Here is a 19,110-nt window from a genome sequence, read left to right as displayed (position 1 = left end):
GTTTATTCATTTATCGAACCTTAGGAGGCATAAACCACCCAGCTAATAAATAGTTGTCACATTTCTAATGTACATCTAATATTCTTGGTCTCTTTGGCATAGATATTCTTTGCATTCTGATTATTGTAACCCATACTATAAACATAATGGTCAACCTACAACTAAACAAGCATCATATTAATGTTCTTGTAATACAGTATGGTACGTGTCAAGCATCATATAATTTCTACATACTGCTTTTCATATATGTATTAAGCAGTCGAAAGACAACATGTTTTATGTAGTTCGTAATTTCAGTATTCTTTACAAGATTTGATCATTGAAAATACAGAATATAGTTTTGCACCTTTATAAGATAAAAGTAAGCCTCAATACATACAGTTTAACTAGATCACTTTTACATGCAGTTTGTTTAGATTCTTTACTTACAATAAAAGTTAGTAATTTTTAATTAAGTCTGGATGAAAATCACAATATTAACACAATACTGCTTAACATTTGAATGGCAAAGTATCGTTCTTGGATGCTGCTTACCTAATCTACAAGGGAATACTGGATACCTTTCTTAAGGAAAAGTTGTAGGGTAACAATTTTGAATACTTACAATTCTGCATTGTCATTTCCGGACAAGAATGATTTCTTCGCGTGCTTCCAAAAATAAAGCGTTCTGCATTTCAAATAACTTGCATTGAATACTTATTAGATGAGTTTTTAATGTAAGTAGTTAGCAAATTCATTAATGTTTCCACGGGCACCTGGAATGATGCTTCCTACAGTACATTAAGTTCTGTCTCATGAAATATCTAAACATAGTTAGTACTCCTGTCACATGAAGGTAGCCATTCCATGCGTGTGTCCTTTATAACTGTGTATCTTATAATTTAACTAAACAGCGTTATTTCATTGCTATTTGTTTTTGTTTTTTTAAACAATTTTAAACAAGAGCTGTCACTAATGGTGACAAATGCCCCCGCAGCGCCTTGGCCTTTGACCTGGTGACCTTGACCTTTGATCTGGTGACCCCAAAGTCAATAGGGGTCGTGTACTCAATAAGTACTATTAGCATGTGAAGTTTGAAGGTCCTGAATGCAGTGGTTCGCGAGTAAAGTGCCTTCATGCAAAAAGTTAACGTTGCCTTCATGCAAAAAGTTAACATTGTGACGAACGGACGGACAGTTGAAAACTAATATGCCTCCCTTGGGGACATAAAAAAAATATATCAGGAACACTCTATCTGAAATTAGCACTCACCGGGTTTGAAGGGAGACCCAATTGGTTGTAGATCTGTAACAAACGATTTTAAGTTACTGTTCTGTAGCTTATAGCAGAAAACATGGTACAGTCAGAAAATAGGATGAAGCGGAATAATTTTCATAAACAAATACGATGACGTGGAATTATTTACAGAAACAAAAGATGAGGTAGCAGCAAATATAATGATTGCAGAACTTTATGTAATGGGAATGATGGAATTAAATATGTAAGCTGATTAAAGCGATGTTTGCAGCAACATGATATTAAACAACGAGTATTTCGCAAAAACTTAGCCGAAACAATTTTATCATTTATCTAGTTAGAAATGATTTCTAGGATTAAGTACCAGTAACTGTATCGGATAAGAATAATGCATATTCCCACCTCAAAATAAATATAATATTTGTGAAAATGATATTTCCTTATAAGTGAATTTATAACTTATGATTTATTTACAAACTAATGTAGAACACAAACATTTACCCTCATCTCCAGTATCATTGTTTTGCAGAGTCTGAATCAACTGCAATGTAAAAAGAAAATAATGTGATCAGTCGTTTGAATCAATTATAAACTAATTGTTTTCCTGAATCAACTGCATCTTAAGGAAATGATACAATCAGTTGAATCGACTCTAATGCTGTAATGTAAGAAAAAAAATGTGATCAGTTGTCTGAATCAACTGCAATCTAAGAAACTAATATGATCAGATGTCTGAACCAACTGCAATGAAAGAATATAATGTGACCAGTTGTCTGAATCAACTGCAATTTAAGAAACTTACGCGATCAGATGTAAACTGGTCATATCTAAAACTTAATAATATGTCATCAAAATCACTCGACTCCCCAAAGAGAAAAATGTTGTTTTACCATCATTTACAAATCTTACAACGCAACACATTTTACTTAAGCGCTACATGAAGCATATTTATTAAATTTTGCATACATTTAGATAATTATTTTATGAATGTCATAAGGTAACTTCAAAAGAAATATTCAAGACATCGTCGCAAGAAAACTCGTAATTGTTTTGAATTTTCTAAGCAATCAGTACATTCGAATTTGTTGTTAGCACAAAAGGTCATAAAAAAACACAAACACAATAACTCTTGAAAGAAAATTTAACGTATTTAGCATATCTTTTAAGAAAATTAAATATCTAGACTATTGTGTCTATCTAATAAACTTAAGTCCACTAAGGCTACTCGCACTTACTTTCGGTTAGTGTTCATACATATTCATATATTCGTAATTTTATGCAGGCAAGATATCTTGCATTGAAAAATAAAGGATGAGAAATCCCGCAATAAATATTTGTCTCTAATGTAAGCAAATGTTCATTTTATTTATCCATTCAAAAGTGTCTATGCATGAGTTATCTGGGGACCAAACGCCGCTCTTCATGGAAATACTCCTTTCATAGCCGTGGGTATCGTATAATCACCCCTTGGATATTGTTCTTGCTTTTTAATTTTGTCTTTTGACAGTTCCTGTGATACGCAGGCTCCATAACCTCAGATCCCCTTCCTAAATTCCAGTTTGTTAAGTTCTGCCCATTGTTTTCTCGTTTGGGGCAAACTCATTATTTTATCTGGGGACCAAACGCCGCTCTTCATGGAATTACACGCCTCAACACGTGTATCATTGAAGGTTCCATGTTCACTGCCGTTTGAATACATCTGCGGATGTCTCTAAATTGCTTTTTGTACTTTTAGCATGTGTAAATGTTGAGTTCTGCTCAACCCGGGGCTAGAGGGCGTGGACGGTAGCATGCATTTCCACTACCGTCCATGAACAGGCTCAATCAAACCGAGCCTGCAACATTTTCGTTTCTGTCGTGTTGAGCGACCTGTGAAGTTTCCACTTTTCTCTATTTTATTATCACAGCAGCGTTGTTTGTGCCGTGTGGCGGCTGTAAAAAGTCTCCCCGTACATTCAGTCAGGGCTGTTATATTTCGATCTTCTCAGATCGTTCAGCACGACTTTTATGTCGTGTTATTGGTACTGTTTAGTTTATCAACAAGACCATTTCGGCCTGGGTGGTTCCAATACTCCCGCTTTCATAGCCGTGGGTATTGTATAATCACCCCTTGGATATGGTGCCTGCTTTTTAATTTTGTCTTTTGACAGTTCCTGTGATACGCAGGCTCCATAACCTCAGATCCCCTTCCTAAATTCCAGTTTGTTAAGTTCTGCCCATTGTTTTCTCGTTTGGGGCAAACTCATTATTTTATCTGGGGACCAAACGCCGCTCTTCATGGAATTACACGCCTCAACACGTGTATCATTGAAGGTTCCATGTTCACTGCCGTTTGAATACATCTGCGGATGTCTCTAAATTGCTTTTTGTACTTTTAGCATGTGTAAATGTTGAGTACTGCTCAACCCGGGGCTAGAGGGCGTGGACGGTAGCATGCATTTCCACTACCGTCCATGAACAGGCTCAATCAAACCGAGCCTGCAACATTTTCGTTTCTGTCGTGTTGAGCGACCTGTGAAGTTTCCACTTTTCTCTATTTTACCCTCCTTCCCAAATCCCATCCCGAAATGTTTTGACCTTAACAGGTTCAAATCACAGATGTTCATGTTGAAATGCATCTAATTAGCTCCCGAGACACTTTCAAATAGCACTTTGAAAAAAAAAATATTTTAGCCCAATAATGTTATTGTTTGTTTCTCCTGAAGTTTTCATTATAATGACTTTTCCTGTTGGACTAGTTTTTCAATAGAGTTATATCCTGTTTAAAACATGTACAGTGCAACCTCTGTAGAGCAACACCCTTTGGGAGATAAAAATATTGACTGTTATGTAGAGGTTGTTGTTCTGGAGAGGTAAACTTGATAGTATATTTCAGCTTAGGGAAATTTTGATGATGATGTTATATTGAGGATTTTGCTGAAGAGAAGGCCGCTCCAGAGAGGTTGAACAGTATATCAAAGTGTATATGTTACCAGCTGATTTTGTTGTGCTTCAGTTGCAACTTGTTCAGGTGTCTTTCCATGTCTGTTCTGAACCATGCATGCTTCTTTAAAGTCAGGAAGCTTTTGGCACCAGTTTACACACGCTTTATATCCGTACTTGGCACAGAAATGTAGAAAGTTTGGATAATCATGACCTAAAAATATTTATACCCTCTTTCATTGTATATTTAGGCAAACATATTGATGATGTTTATTTATTTCAATGTTAGATCGAAATGAACGTAAGATGCAATATTTTCACGAGTGACATAGCCACGGGCGATAATTAAGATATGGTGTTCATGAGTGAAATATATTTTAAATATATTTTATTCTTATTTGCACAACAAACAAATTTTCTTTTTATATCATGTTTTGACTAAATTTGCCAATTTTATTGTTTTACCCCAGTTAAAAAATATATAAATGTAGTTGACTCTAATATTTAGAAAAAAAAACAATTAAAGTATGAACACATGAAGAAAATAGACTATAACGGAAAAGAATACATGTAAGATAAATTCCTTCTTCTTTACAGTATGTACTTATTGTTTTGCTTTTATTGAGCTTAGAGCCGTTTTTCAACAATATTTCAGTCATGTAAAGGCGAGCAGTTAACCTAACCAGTGTTTCTGGATTCTGAACGAGTACTAACCAATTCCCAGCAATTAACTGACAATTTCCTCACTTGAATGAGAGGTGGAGGTTGAATGACTTTAGACACATTGTCTTTAATCACCCCGCGATCCGTAGATCTGCTTTCTCCCTTTTGAGCTAAATGGGCTGACATGAAGCTAACAGATCGCAACAGAATAGAATACACATGTGATATATCCTTGCTTTATTAGATTTATAACAGGGAACCGAGAGCGTATGATATCCGTCTTGGAAGTTTGATTTACAGGTCCGTATGAAAGGTTTGTGAATACGAGAAGTTTCTAGTTTTAATTCTTTTAAAATTATCAAAGGACATTAAAGGAATAAAGAATTTCACATAACAAAGGTACTACATTCTTAACTATTCATTACCGTTTTCATCTCCATATTTCAGAAGCGTTTCTACAAGAGGGACGCAGCTTGACCCACTGATAGTATCTAACAAGTCATGGTCGAAGTCCTCTTTGTTTACCCTAAGAAGTTCAGCCAGAAATCCCTCCGGATCCTCTCGTTTGAAGTTGGCTAGTAATTCTCTATTCATGAGATGCTGATTTTGAACATAAAGTATGTTTGTTCCAATATCTACGCTATCTACAAATACTCTGATCTCGTGGTCTCCAGGTGCTAAATCTGGTTTGAAAATGATTCATTAAAATTCAAGTTATTCAAGTAAAAATTTAGATTGTACAATTGTCCCTAATGCTGCAAGTCCGAGAATATTTTTAATTACTAAAACTGAACATACTTGTCCCAAGTATGGTTATTGCTAATGTTTAAGCATTGGATTACTTCAGGTAGGTTATAATTTGTTTGTTGTTGATTACAAGTACAAAACTGAGTTATCATTTACTCTCATGAAACGGAATTAAAACACATATTTGGATTCAGTGTTGTTACTTTTCTGGTCCATCGGGATCATTGGAATCCATTCATGCTTTCAAATGATCTTCTTATGGATTTTATGGTAATAAATAGGAAAACTTGCGCTTCAAAGTTTATTCGTTTTGATGGTATTTTTATTCAAAAATATGTTCTACTACATTAAAATGTATTTTAATTACCTAATGCACTGAATGACCAAACGTTTGATTGGATCTTTCTCGCTTCAATAAGATTTCTCCCAGCAGTTTTGATCTCGACACTTTTCACATCAGAAGGGTATTCAGCAGTTCCATCATCGAACAAAATAATCAGTACTTCCGACTTCGGCTAAAAAAAGATATCAATCATTATTCATTTATTGGTTTTGTTAACATCTTAGTAATTGCTCGAGTTTTAGCTAGAGTGTATGACTGATTAAGATGAAAATAACAAAATTTAATTAGATATAACTGTTACCTAACTGAACTACTTTAAGTGGCTATATTTGTTTGAACAAGTTTAGCCAGTGCAGAAGCTATATTTCACAACTTTGGTCAATTAGAATAGTATTTTCAATAAAGTCCGATAAAATGTAAGAAAGTGTTATTGTTTATTACATTTTTTCTTTAATTTCAATGAGGATGAATTGGTAACAATGAGATTGTATTCGATTACAGAAGCGTTACCGCTATTTTGAACGGTTGTTAATGTAAGGTTTAAAATTAGCCACTTAAAATCTTTGATAAAAAACTTTCACCGTCTTAACTTCCTAATTGTCATCATTTTATTGTAAAAGTAAACATTTAAAAATAGTGGATCTAATATCAAGTTACCTCTGACAGTGTTGAAACTGAATCTGGCTTGATAATATATCTACTTGCACGTGGTATATGAAATTCCCCGCTCTCGAGTTCCGATAGTCGATACTTTATTCTAGCTTCCGCTTTGTACCATTCTTCCCCGGAAGCTTCAAATAATCCAACCGACTCCCAGTCGACGACTATCTTAGAGAACATTTCTACAGCTGCTGACTTTACGGATTCTGCGCATGATGACAGCACGACAGTATTCCTCGATTTTGAAAATAGCCTTTTAAAATCGCCCCTTTGTCTCTGTATTTCTTGCCAAGTCAGAGTTGTGAGAAATATCACATTCACTGACTTTTCATTCCGTGTTGACTTTAATTTTAAAAAGACGGTAACAGATATCGTCTCAATATGTTGCGCAGTGGACTGCAACGACGTTCTCAATGTATTCGCAAGTGCTTTAGCATCATCCGCAGCAATAATATACACTGACATGTCTGAGGTCTAAAACTAAAAAATCATTAACTGAACGGCATAACTGGCCATAATCTATAATGAATTTTGTCAGTGAGTATGCAGGTTTATGATTTGCCTACACTGATTTTCTTTTTATATATAATTATATGTATATACTATATCTATAAATACACAATGATCTTTGTTATAATTATAACACTGTTATCGTGTAAAATAATGTTTCTCTCCCTGATTTGATAACATTAGCAATTAATGTAAATTAGGGCAATTTTGCAAGCAAAACATGACAATCAACATTTTTCAATTTTCCATATGACTCATAATAGTATAAAATGCTGAATGCTCTGCAGATGTCATCAAACTATCGTAAAGGTGCATGCCCACGGGCGCCTTTGAACGTGTTTGTCCTAATATTGTCCGTAAGTATTGACCTGGCACTCATTAATCTTCGCCAGTATTTTTGGGCGTTTTCGTTAATTTACGCATTATCAGTATCCTGAAAGTATCCACATTACTAAAGTAACATGTAAAGTTAATCGATGACACGTTGGCCTAGAGGGACTTCCACGCACGTTAACACGGGTTCGAAATCACTTGCTAAATAGATCCTTTTTTTAATTTACTGTATTGTAATGGTATCGTCTACATTATTTTATGTTTCATATTCATGAATTTTAATTGTTTTCTCTTGTAGCCTTTATTTTCTGGAATGCTGGTGACAGGTTTGCCTTTTTATCTAAGATATATTTAAAACAATTTTATTCCACTTCTTTACAACGGGTAAATATCTTTATTTATATGATTAATCTTAAAAAATGAACCATAAATATCACGATATGTTTGATCAAATGAGTAGTAAGTCTGCATATAAAATTTTGGGGAAGATATATAGTCAGACGTAGGACTCGAACGCACAATCCTGATATTGGCTGGTAAACGCTTTGTCCGCACAGCCACCTGCAAATGCGACAGTATATCAATGAAGAATGATATATGTAATATTTAGTTATATCGCTATTTATGTTCGGACACCGAAAATTAATTTACGGAAATATACGGAATATACATGAGTGCCAGGTCAATAGTTACGGACAATACAATAACTTGTGGACGAACGCACGTTGTTTATTTATAGATTTACCATCTACATGTATAACAGTTATTGATAGTAACGTTTACCAATGGTACGAGGGATGTTCGAAATGAATTGCTTATTTCTATCTAGAGACTTCAAATTTGAAGTTAGCCCAAAAGGGCTCATTTCATGCCCTCGAAGTACTCCCCGTGGCTAGAAATGCAAAGTTTCAGCCGATGTATCCACTTCTTGAAGGCGTCACGGTACGCTGATTTGGGCACAGTAATAAGGTACGATGAATGGCAGATCCAAGTGCTGTCGGACTGTATTTCGCCCAGCAAGGAATGATTTCAATTTCGGAAACAAAAGAATCACATGGGGCAAGGTCTGGGGAATACGGGGGGTGAGGCAAAACAGTTACCTTTTCTTTCTTCAAAAACGCCGTAACTATTGTGGAGGTATGAGCGGGGGCATTGTCATGTAGAAGACGGACATGTTTAAAACCAGTGGCAGGGCGTCGTTTCTGATAATACTTTTTCAGTTTCTTCAGTACTACGTCTTTGTAGTACTTTTCGGTGATGCTTTTGCCCTTTTTCACCGGCACTTTTATTGCGACTCCTTCACCAGAGAAGAAGATTGCATACAAAACCTTCTTTGCACTCAAAGAACGTTTGGCAATTATTGGGCATTTGCTGTGTTTAGTGGCCCAGATCTTATTGCTAACCTTTCTGACGGGCTCAAAATAATGGACCCAGGTTCATCACCTGTGACGACATTGGCAAACTGCTTTTTGTCATATTTTGGAAACATTTGAAGCAGCTTTTTGGCCACTTTAACCCGTTGCCTCAGTCAACAGATGTGGCACCCATCTAGCAGAAATCTTTCTGACTTTCAAATGCTTCTTCAAAATAAGGTGAACCGTTGATAGTGATATGCCTACCTTTCGTGCAATATCACGAACTGTAAATCTGGCATCTCCTTCAATCATTTCCTTTATTTTGGAAATGATTTCTTTACGAGATGCAGATTTTGGCCTACCTCATTTCGGTGCATTTTTGATGGACTCTACACCAGACTCAAATTTCTTTTTCCACCGCCGAACTGTGTCATAAGACACACAAGAAGGTCCATAAGCAGTAGAAAGTTCAGTCATCAGCTGCTTCAAAGAACAACCAAGTTTTGAGCGAGCTTTGATGTAAGCCCGTATTTCATCTTTCTTGTCGACGCTTCTACCAACCATTTTTACTACAGTGGTCAATGATTGCGTGTATTCAAATGGCAAATTTTATGTCTTACACTTAGTCTAACATGTACATTTATACACCGTTGTGTAGGTATTGAATAACCCTATACAGATAGGTATTGGTTTTTATCGTGCCCCACGTGGATATCGAGCTAGAGGACAATAAGCAATTCATATCGAACACTCCTCGTATAACTGGCGATACAAAAGCTAAGGCTTAGTCAATCAATTGACTTTTGATCCAGTTATAATGATGCAGATAATAGCATTTTACATGTTTTTTTTAATGATATCAAGAGAAATACAATTTATATCTAAGTCGATGTTAATTATGTGGTTTTCTAAGTTCCTGAGTTGCCCCAAACACCGACATAGGCTTTACTGTATATTGAATTAAATTCCTACCATAGTCCCCAATGTTTTGTACACTTAAAGCAAAATTCTGGGCTTTTCAACATGCAAACATTGTTATGAATGTACATGTTGTGCCAATGACGTAGGGGTTTTGTGGTGTTACTAGGGTCATAGGAGGTACTGATATACCATACCTGATTTGTTTATTTTTTCGTTAAAACCGTTGGAGATTTTGTGAACAGATAATGTTATATATAGCATCCAAAATGTTTATAAGTTACTTAAAACATAAATGCTTGATATGTTGCAGTTCGCAAAAAATCTTTATGTTCCAATATGTCGCAAGTATTTCATCGTATGAATCAAATTAACAAGATATTTTATAGATATTTAGTGACCGTTTTAATCAAGTTTCAAGTAACAAATTTGAGCCGCGCCATTGTAAAACCAACATAGTGCGTTTGCGACCAGAATGGATCCAGACCAGATCAGCGCAGCCTGGTCAGGGTCCATGCTGTTCGCTTTCAAAGCCTATAGCAATTAGAGAAACCGTTAGCGAACAACACGAATCCTGACCAGACTGCGCGGATACGCGGGCTGGTCTGGATCCATGCTAATCGCAAACGCACTATGTTGGTTTTCTCGTGCGGCTCATATAATGACAATCAGCATGTTTTTGGTCATATAAAACAAAGCATTTATGGCAAAGATATACATACATAAATAAATCAACATAATTACAGACAATACAAAACTATTTAAATGACATTATAATGGAAATTTCAAGAAGCAGTCATATTTTCAAGGGTGTTGTTTCTTAAATTAAAAGCATCTTTCATATATTTTGCTAAGTTAATTGTATAATCTTTTCTTGTTTTGAACTGACATAAAACAATTAAACATACTCATACAAGGCTAATATGCATAACAACTATGTTTATTTCTAAGTCTTCTTTATTTAGTACAACACAACATAAAATGAAATTCAGTTTCAACCACATTTTGGTTGCCATAATTTACATAACCGGTTTGCGCGCTATCGATGCCGTTATAACGATCGATTTCAATTTCTAAGTGATGTGAACTCACAACTTGGATGTTTTCTATGATCATCATTATCAACAAAAGTCAGATAATTTTCAAAACTAAACTGTTTTGGAAATTTACAATAATAGTATAATTTTGAAGAATTTCAATTGAACTTAAGGAAGTGGACCAGAAATGATATTAGACAGATTACGTATTCTCAGTTACTATATGATCACCGTTTTGGTTTTACTTTATTTATTGTTGTTGTTTTATTCTATTTTTTTTTTTTTTTGTAGGGGGTGGGGTTATGTTGTTTTGTTTTGGGGGGTTTCAGAGTCATGTGTGCGTTAATCTAGACCTGCGTACGAAGAAAGCCGAATTTGATAACAAACAGAAATTTCAGGGTGTCATTACGGGCATACTACCTTAAAACAAGAATTGACATTAACTCAGATTTGAAATCAGAATACAATATAGTATTTAGTAAAGTAATGACTGTATATTTTCTTCTATGATGCCTTTAATACTTTTTATTGTGTAAATTTACTTTAAAACAAATTATGTGTTCTTACCGGCTTTTCTTTGTCAAAACCTCTTCATATAGATAGTGCTAGCCGCGTAGTCCTTATTTTCTGTAACAACATGTGTAATGGTATGTAGTCCTTGTTTAGTATCAACAACGTATTTTAAGGTAGTCCTTTTTTATTAACAGAGTACGTAACAAGCTTCAGCATTTGTATAAATGGTATAAAAATCTATCTAATTCATAAATTTGTTTCTAAATGTAAATAAATTTTAATTAATTGTAAAAAAAAACTTGAATAAATATAAACAACTAAAATACCAGAATTTAACAGCTGTTACCGTGGCTTTTACATTTGAACAATGAAATGAATAAATTACATTTCCTTTAGTATTACTAACTGTTGTAAAAAAAACTACAAAAGTTATATATATATTTGAAATAAACACCCGTTTTACATGCAATAAGTACTTTGTGAAGATGAGGGTAGATCAAAATGTCCATATCAACATTATTTCATAAAGGAAATTGAACCTTGGTATATTAAGTTTATATACTTCAAAGTTAAAGTAAAAGTAAAGTTCCATGAAGCAATGAGCACACACCCTTGATCGAGACACCCACGTGTTTATACTGTGATGGAAAAATAGATATAGTGCCTTGTTACAGTGAGACAAATGTATGTGTTTGACGAGGGGGTTGAGAAAACACAACGAAAACGTAATATATAAAACGAAACGGACGAGCATAAGGACATCGCCTTGGCACTGACGGTAACCTTTTGAAACAGGTGTATATATAAAGGCGATATTAGCCAATCTCATGATATCCACTTAATTTAAAAGAAATGACCAAACGTATGGTTGTAACAATAATCATTATGAATAGTACTGATAATAACATCTTGTTTTTTATTTGAAATTAATTCGTTTAATGTGCTGAAGTTTCAATTGTGGGTTGTCTCATACTGAGATTTTAAGTTGAACATCTCAGAGACAACAAATATTGCTAAAGCTTAATCACAACCACGTGAAAGCAGTGTGTTTAAAGATTTAATATGAAGACTCTGTGGCATTCTAATGTTTAGCTTTGAACTCACAGCATATGACAATAATATAGGGTCGCAATAGCCTAAAGGAAACACAGTGCTTAAGTTTAAAGCAGACAGTAAAAGCTTACCGCACTTTGAGGGAAGTTTGTTGTTATAATGTGAATTATATGCTGTAATAAAAGATAACATCCAAATAATATTTTGTTATCTGTTTTAATGATTATTATTCTACCATACTATTTTGAACGAAGTTCACATTGTGATGATTTATTGGATAAGCGATAACTTTGATGCTATATTATACACACATATATATTTAAAATTCATCCACTTGAGAATTGTAGTTAAAACTTTTCCAACACTCCACACAGAATTGATATTGGATAATGTAAAGAATGTGTTAATATGAAATATTATATCAGGTAGTAAAATTATTTTGCGCGTCGCATTTGAACAAGACACTATGAAATGTATCTGCATAGCATGATGCGATATCATCTGAAAACAAAGCCATGGTACAATATTTATAAAATACTCATTTGGAATCTTACAGTGGACATATTTCTCATCAGCCCCATCAAACTTGACTCTATAATTTCTTTAAATGATATTTGTATATTGACGACTGCATGCGAAAGGTTTGATGGTATTATGTCAAAAAAATGTAGAATAAATTGAGATTTTCAAATCGTCCGAAATTTCCCCGCCACTCTGGCCAGCTGGATTGATATGGACACTTAGCCGCAATATTGGTCCGTCTAAGATTTTCTCATGTTCTTCAATGACTAAAACGTTACAAATTCCGCAGAAATAGTAAATGAATAATGAAATAAAAATAATAATAATAATCTACAGATCGTACTATATTTAACATTAAAAGTTGTTTGTTAAAAATGCATCACTAGTAGGAAAACAGTAGGCCTATATGACTAACAGTGATAATGAAATAAGTGGTTCTACATATTTTAAATTTCCTGTGTTTAAAAAAGCACTTTTTTTTTCTTTTTAGGCAATGTGATGAAGGACGGTTGTTTGGCTGATGGTAAAAGTTACTGCGGTAAGCCAAGGTTCAACAATCGTCTTGATCTATACTTGTTTCTATAGCAATACACGACGGTGTATTTGATGGTCGATGTACCGCCTTTCTGATGCAGTCAAATGCAGTTTTGGTGACACAGTTATTCATGGAAAGCCTGACAGAAGGAAGCAGTTATAACGAAGTGGACCTGTGAAGCGTTCTAATTCAGGGTTTCGCTGCAAGAAAGTGCCCCTGCTTAAAAGCTCAATTCAGCTAAAAGATTATATAGAATATACGATGCACTTTCATAGAATTCAGCGTATATTCTTGCAAAATTCTGGATCCTTATGCAACATCCATAAGTTTCAATAAATTCTTGCCAAATGCGTTGTGATAAATATCTTCTATCATTTCCCCCAGATCATGAACAAAGTGCAGAACAACTATATCTCCGACATCGCCTGTCACTCTGATAATTGTTAATAATACATGGTTTGACATTTTATTTATTATCGATACCAACAATCGATCTTTTGATAGTGGAAGTGAATTATATTGTTTGCAATGTCGGTAATTCAGTCTGCGATATCAAGATTGAATTTCTATATCGCTTACTAACTCCATTTCCAATTTCAGGATTTAAATATCTGATATCTAGAATAAATTCCGATGTCGCAAAAAAATATGAAATATCACAAACTCTCATTCTGAAAGGTGCTAATTAACAAACTAAGTGCTACTTTGTTATCAAGAATTAATCTCTGATACCAGAAGTAATAGTATACATAGTTTGCGACATCAAGAATGAAATTTCTACCATTGTCAAATTGTGGATCGAAATCCATGCAGACTTTGTAAAAGAAAAAAATCCTGATATATGTCGAATAAAATTCGTTTCGTTTTCGATATCGAATACTGAGTCCCTGATATTGACTTCTTTATTCTGCAAAAATTGCATTTCAGATATCAAATAATAAGTATTCGATGTCAAAACTTAACTTACCTATGTCAGTTACTGTGTATTAGAAGCAGAAAAGGCTTGATATTTTGATATCATTTTCATCCATCAAAGGTTCGTCGAAATGCCGCAAGAAACTAACTAGGTAAACATGGTAGACCTGTGATATGCGAGAATGTTCTGATACTGAATCAATGTGACTCATAGTGAAAAAAGTAATGTTGCTAATATTTCTTAACAACAATGCCGAAAAGAGGACAAGTTCACGGAAAGAGACCAAAGACATTCATTTTTAACGAACTAAAAGAGTTATTCCTGTCACATTTGTTTACTGCAAAATCAGATCACAATTACCCTGCTGTGACCAGCCTATTACTACTCTAACTGAAAGTGAGTTTTACATAACCAAATAGACAACATTGTCTCTTATTTTTTGTTATAAAAATGCCAAAAACCACATTCTCAATGAAATTTCAACAAAAAGCTGGGCATGTACCACTATAGCCATTCCATGTGAAAAATAGTGTTCAATAACCTGTCTACCATTATACGACTAGACCACCTGACTCATGCACTGGTTCTTTTAATGCTGACTCACAGACACAGGCCTCTATAGCGAACTGTCTCTGCGCCATACTGAAGACCTTAATCAACTATTGGGGACACAATTTCTGAAAACAGAATATGAAGGTAACAAATGGCTCTCCTTTAGCAGTGCCTGCCGACGAGGACACTTAAAGAGATAGCAGCAATTCTACGTTGGACAAATGTATTGCTTATACAAATGAAAATAATCTAGGGGTATTATAATTTACATGCTGGCAAATATCGGCCCGATGGTCTAAAACGCCGATATACTGCACTAGTACAGTCGAACTTCGATGGCTCGAACTCGAGGGTCCCGTGGAAATTAGTTCCAGTTTTCCGTTGTTCGAGCCATCCAAATGTCGGCCATTTAGAATTTGGGAATTCAAGGGCATGATGTGTTGCAAACCTTACATCGTAATATATTGTCATATTTTACCTAAATGTATGTATGATACGATGTTAAATAAAAAACGAACGCTGAAATATGCTTTATTATTTATTTTCAAACATGACATAGATACGGGAAAAAAACACAGATAAAACACTAATATAATTATAAGAGTTTGGTGAAGACAGCATCAAATAGAAAGACATGAATAGCAAACCTTTATCATACTCCAGTATTATCAAATATATTGTTTTCCAGTAGCCTACTTAGCTATCCCCGCCCAAAGATAAAACAGAAATATAAAATAATTATAATATTTCAGTCCATTACTTTTTTTAAGATTCCATATATGATTGGGAACATTTTAATAACTTTAAAATGAGTTTTATCCAAAATGTCAAAGTAGTGTATATGTATTCTCTAATAGAGTACATCGGTAATGCTAATAATAATGTACATTTGTACTAGGTTTAAATTGTTAAGATTTTAAGACATAAAACCTTCAAATGAATTAAATATATACATCAAATGTATATTTTTAACATTAAAAAATTCTTGTATAGATATCACGTCACAATAAAAAAATAAATAACTAGATTTCCAGATTTCCCCTATTGTTGTTGTTTGTGTTGTTGGTGATATTAAGCTTCCTCCCCCCTCCCCTCCCCTCCCCTCCCCTCATTTTATATACCTGAAAAGTGATTTGTGAGTGAATACAGTAGGTCACCTCATACACTCATAACACGATTCTCAGATGAAAGTCCTTGCCCCTCCCTTCCCTCCCCACTAACCCAGGATATTTACTCCCAGAAAATAATACGATTCTCAAATGAAAGCTTCACTCCTCTCGTTCCCCACCACTCATCGCCGCTCCCGGCCCATACATCCCGCCAATTCTCTCCTAGAAAAATGAAGCCTGACAGGGTTCAAATTTAGACAAGCATACAAGCTAAATGCTAGTGAAATTTTAAAATAGCTAGTGGGTTTGAAATGTACTAGCTAATTTTAGCTAGTCAATAATATAACAGGCAAATGTCTTCAGTTTAATTGTTTTGAAGGTACACATTTTTCTTCATGAAAGGAATGTTATCATTTATGTTTATGATATTTTATTGTTCAACACAAATGGCACAAGCTATTTTAAGCTAACAGAAAATATTTTTGTTTGTGACTGGCTACTAACAGAAATCAATCAGTAAGTTTTGGCCAGTAAAATATTAATGGAGTAATTAAATATTATTAACTTTAGCCAGTAGCTTTTCATTTTAGCTAGTGATCAAAAAGGGCACTAGCTAATTTCAGCTAGTACAAACTATTGTTAAATTTGACCCCTGCCTGACCCCTCCCATGCCCCACCACTCCCTCTCAACACACCCCGAGTGATTCTCTCTCGATGATTCTCTCCTAGAAAATAACAAGTCGCCTCCACGCTCCCGCTATCTCATGTATATTAGTGCGTCTGACCCATCTGCAAACAGGAAGAAACGAGCAATGGAAATTGATACCATCGCGGGACTTGAAAATCAGATTATATTTTTCAGGTACACTTGTACTAACACATTTAATAATCTACTATATAACCTTCTTTATTTAAAAGTGTTACTATGGACTACAATTGGCGATATAAGATAATCCTAAACCCACTGAGCCTTTGGCTCACAAAAGATTTTGTTCTATAAAATCGTGAATGCTTCAATATTTGAATATTTTCAAAATTTCATTGCCTTCTCAGCTACACAGCTTTCCTGTGAGAAAGAAGTACCAATTTAAAATGTATAAACCCAACTGTTCAAAGTTATAAACAACCAATCAAAGATCCCTGGTTAAATTGATGGTCATTATGTAAAAATTATTCTCAACTGTTTTCCCAATGATGCTAAGTTCAATTTCTGTAGGACTTGTTCCTAGTAGCCCGCATCGGTTACATGTGGGAAATACTTTTACAATTCAGAATAGGTCACTAATATATACTGGAACCTGCCCAGTTAGCTCTAAAGGGAGAGCGCCGATCTATGGATCAGGGGTCGTGAGTTCGATCTTCGGGCGGGCTGTAAGTTCTCCGTGGGGATTTGATAAAAAAACATTGTGTCTGAAATCATTCGTCCTCCACCTCTGATTCATGTGGGGAAGTTGGCAGTTACTTGCGGAGAACAGGTTGTACTGATACAGAATCCAAGAACACTGGTTAGGTTAACTGTCCGCCATTAATTAACTGAAATACCTAAAACTAACAAACTAATATATTGGAGATCAAACAGTATCTGATTATTTACCATAATATAGTTTCATTCCGTAGTGGGGACAGGGTGTGCTATGTGATGATGTGATGTTTATCTGCAATGGAAGTAAAGCATTAATTTCTTTTCTCTGAAATTTGTTTTCAGGGACACATCTGAAGAAAACAATTATGCTAGCTTTCTCAAAATAGTATTATGTGGCAATATCATTACATAAAAAGATAATATATTAAGATGTCCTAACTTTTTAGCATTATAGCATTTGGATACATCATTTATCTGACTGATTAATCATTTAATAATAAACATATTCTCATCATTCAAATCTGAAGTAATTTAAATAATATATGTTAAGTTTTCATGTGAGATTATCAACATTTTTCGCGCATGAAATGAAGGGTTTCAGATATATGGGGTTTTATTTTCCACTTCCACATGGAAATGAGAGTCATGTTGTGGTGGTCGGAATTTATATTCGTAATTTGTTATTTAGTAGGAAATGGCGAATATGCCGTTTATAAGGGTGCAGTGAAGCAGTGTTTGTGATAGGTAAAACTGTCTCGCTTTATCGGTTAAGAAATGTTACTAAAAGTTGGTAATGAGTACCATATCTGTATTGTTCTGCCACCGGTCACCGTATTGCCATTGGTATACTTGTCTTGTCGTTAAATATGGTATCAATATTATACAAAGATCTATAGTAAAGTCTACAAAACTATGTATCTTCTAAGTTGAGTTTTTGATAATTCAATAATCTGAGTTTAGTAAAATCCTCCTTTTTAACTTGATAAGGTTTCACAGGCTATCAACTAAGTTACATTTTTATGGTATACGGAATGAAACCCTATTTTGGATAGATGAATTCCTCCGAGGGAGAGAGCAACAAGTAGTCATTGACGGAGAAACTTCCCGTTCGTCTGTTGTAACTTCTGGAGTCCCACAAGGGACAGTATTGGGTCCAACGTTATTCTTGATTTACATCAACGACATCGCTGATAAAATCAGTTCCACAATTAGATTATTTGCGGACGATTGTGTAATACACAGGTCAGTTACATCCTCTGAAGATAATGCTATACTGCAAAACGATCTAAATAAATTAGTTGAATGGAGCGATCTGTGGCAAATGGAATTTAACGTGGACAAGTGTGCCATCATGAAACTTTCCACAAGACACAACAAAGGTAATTTCAACTACCAAATGAAAGGAAAAACCTTACAAACAGTAGAACATCACCCATACTTAGGCGTTGAACTATCTGAAAATATGAAGTATAATCTTCACATTGAAAATATAACAAACAAAGCTTCTAGCGTATTGGGGTTTATTAAAAGGAACCTTAAACGCTGTCCTTTGAAGGTCAAGGAGCGTGCGTATCAAACACTCGTTCGACCCAAATTAGAATATAGTATATTACGATATGGAATCCACACCAGCAAACTCAAATAAAACAAATAGAGTAAATCCAGAGGAACGCTGCAAGATTTGTGATGGGGAAACCCTATAATTACCAGAATCTTGGAAGTGTAACATCCATGATACAGACATTGAAATGGCAAACGCTAGCACATCGTAGAAAAACAGCTGATTTAGTATTAATGTACAAAGTGATGAACAACCTTGTTGC

General features: G+C 34.7%; 1 protein-coding gene across 1 annotated transcript; it reads right to left on the bottom strand.

Annotated features, from left to right (window-relative positions):
* Positions 1-169: 169 nt before the first annotated feature.
* On the bottom strand, positions 170-11,525 carry LOC128546016 (uncharacterized). The gene is made up of 7 exons (XM_053537662.1): positions 11,292-11,525; positions 6,569-7,051; positions 5,936-6,083; positions 5,247-5,504; positions 4,209-4,372; positions 1,738-1,777; positions 170-1,284 (listed from the first exon to the last, which is right to left on the bottom strand). Exons 2-7 carry the CDS (start codon positions 7,034-7,036, stop codon positions 1,241-1,243), a joined length of 1,122 nt encoding a protein of 373 aa, XP_053393637.1. The 5' UTR covers positions 7,037-7,051; positions 11,292-11,525; the 3' UTR covers positions 170-1,240.
* Between the last annotated feature and the right edge of the window lie 7,585 nt (positions 11,526-19,110).

This window comes from Mercenaria mercenaria, chromosome 2 (assembly GCF_021730395.1).
Source record: "Mercenaria mercenaria strain notata chromosome 2, MADL_Memer_1, whole genome shotgun sequence".
Taxonomy (NCBI): domain Eukaryota; kingdom Metazoa; phylum Mollusca; class Bivalvia; order Venerida; family Veneridae; genus Mercenaria; species Mercenaria mercenaria.
This window is presented reverse-complemented; position numbering and strand designations above follow the sequence as displayed.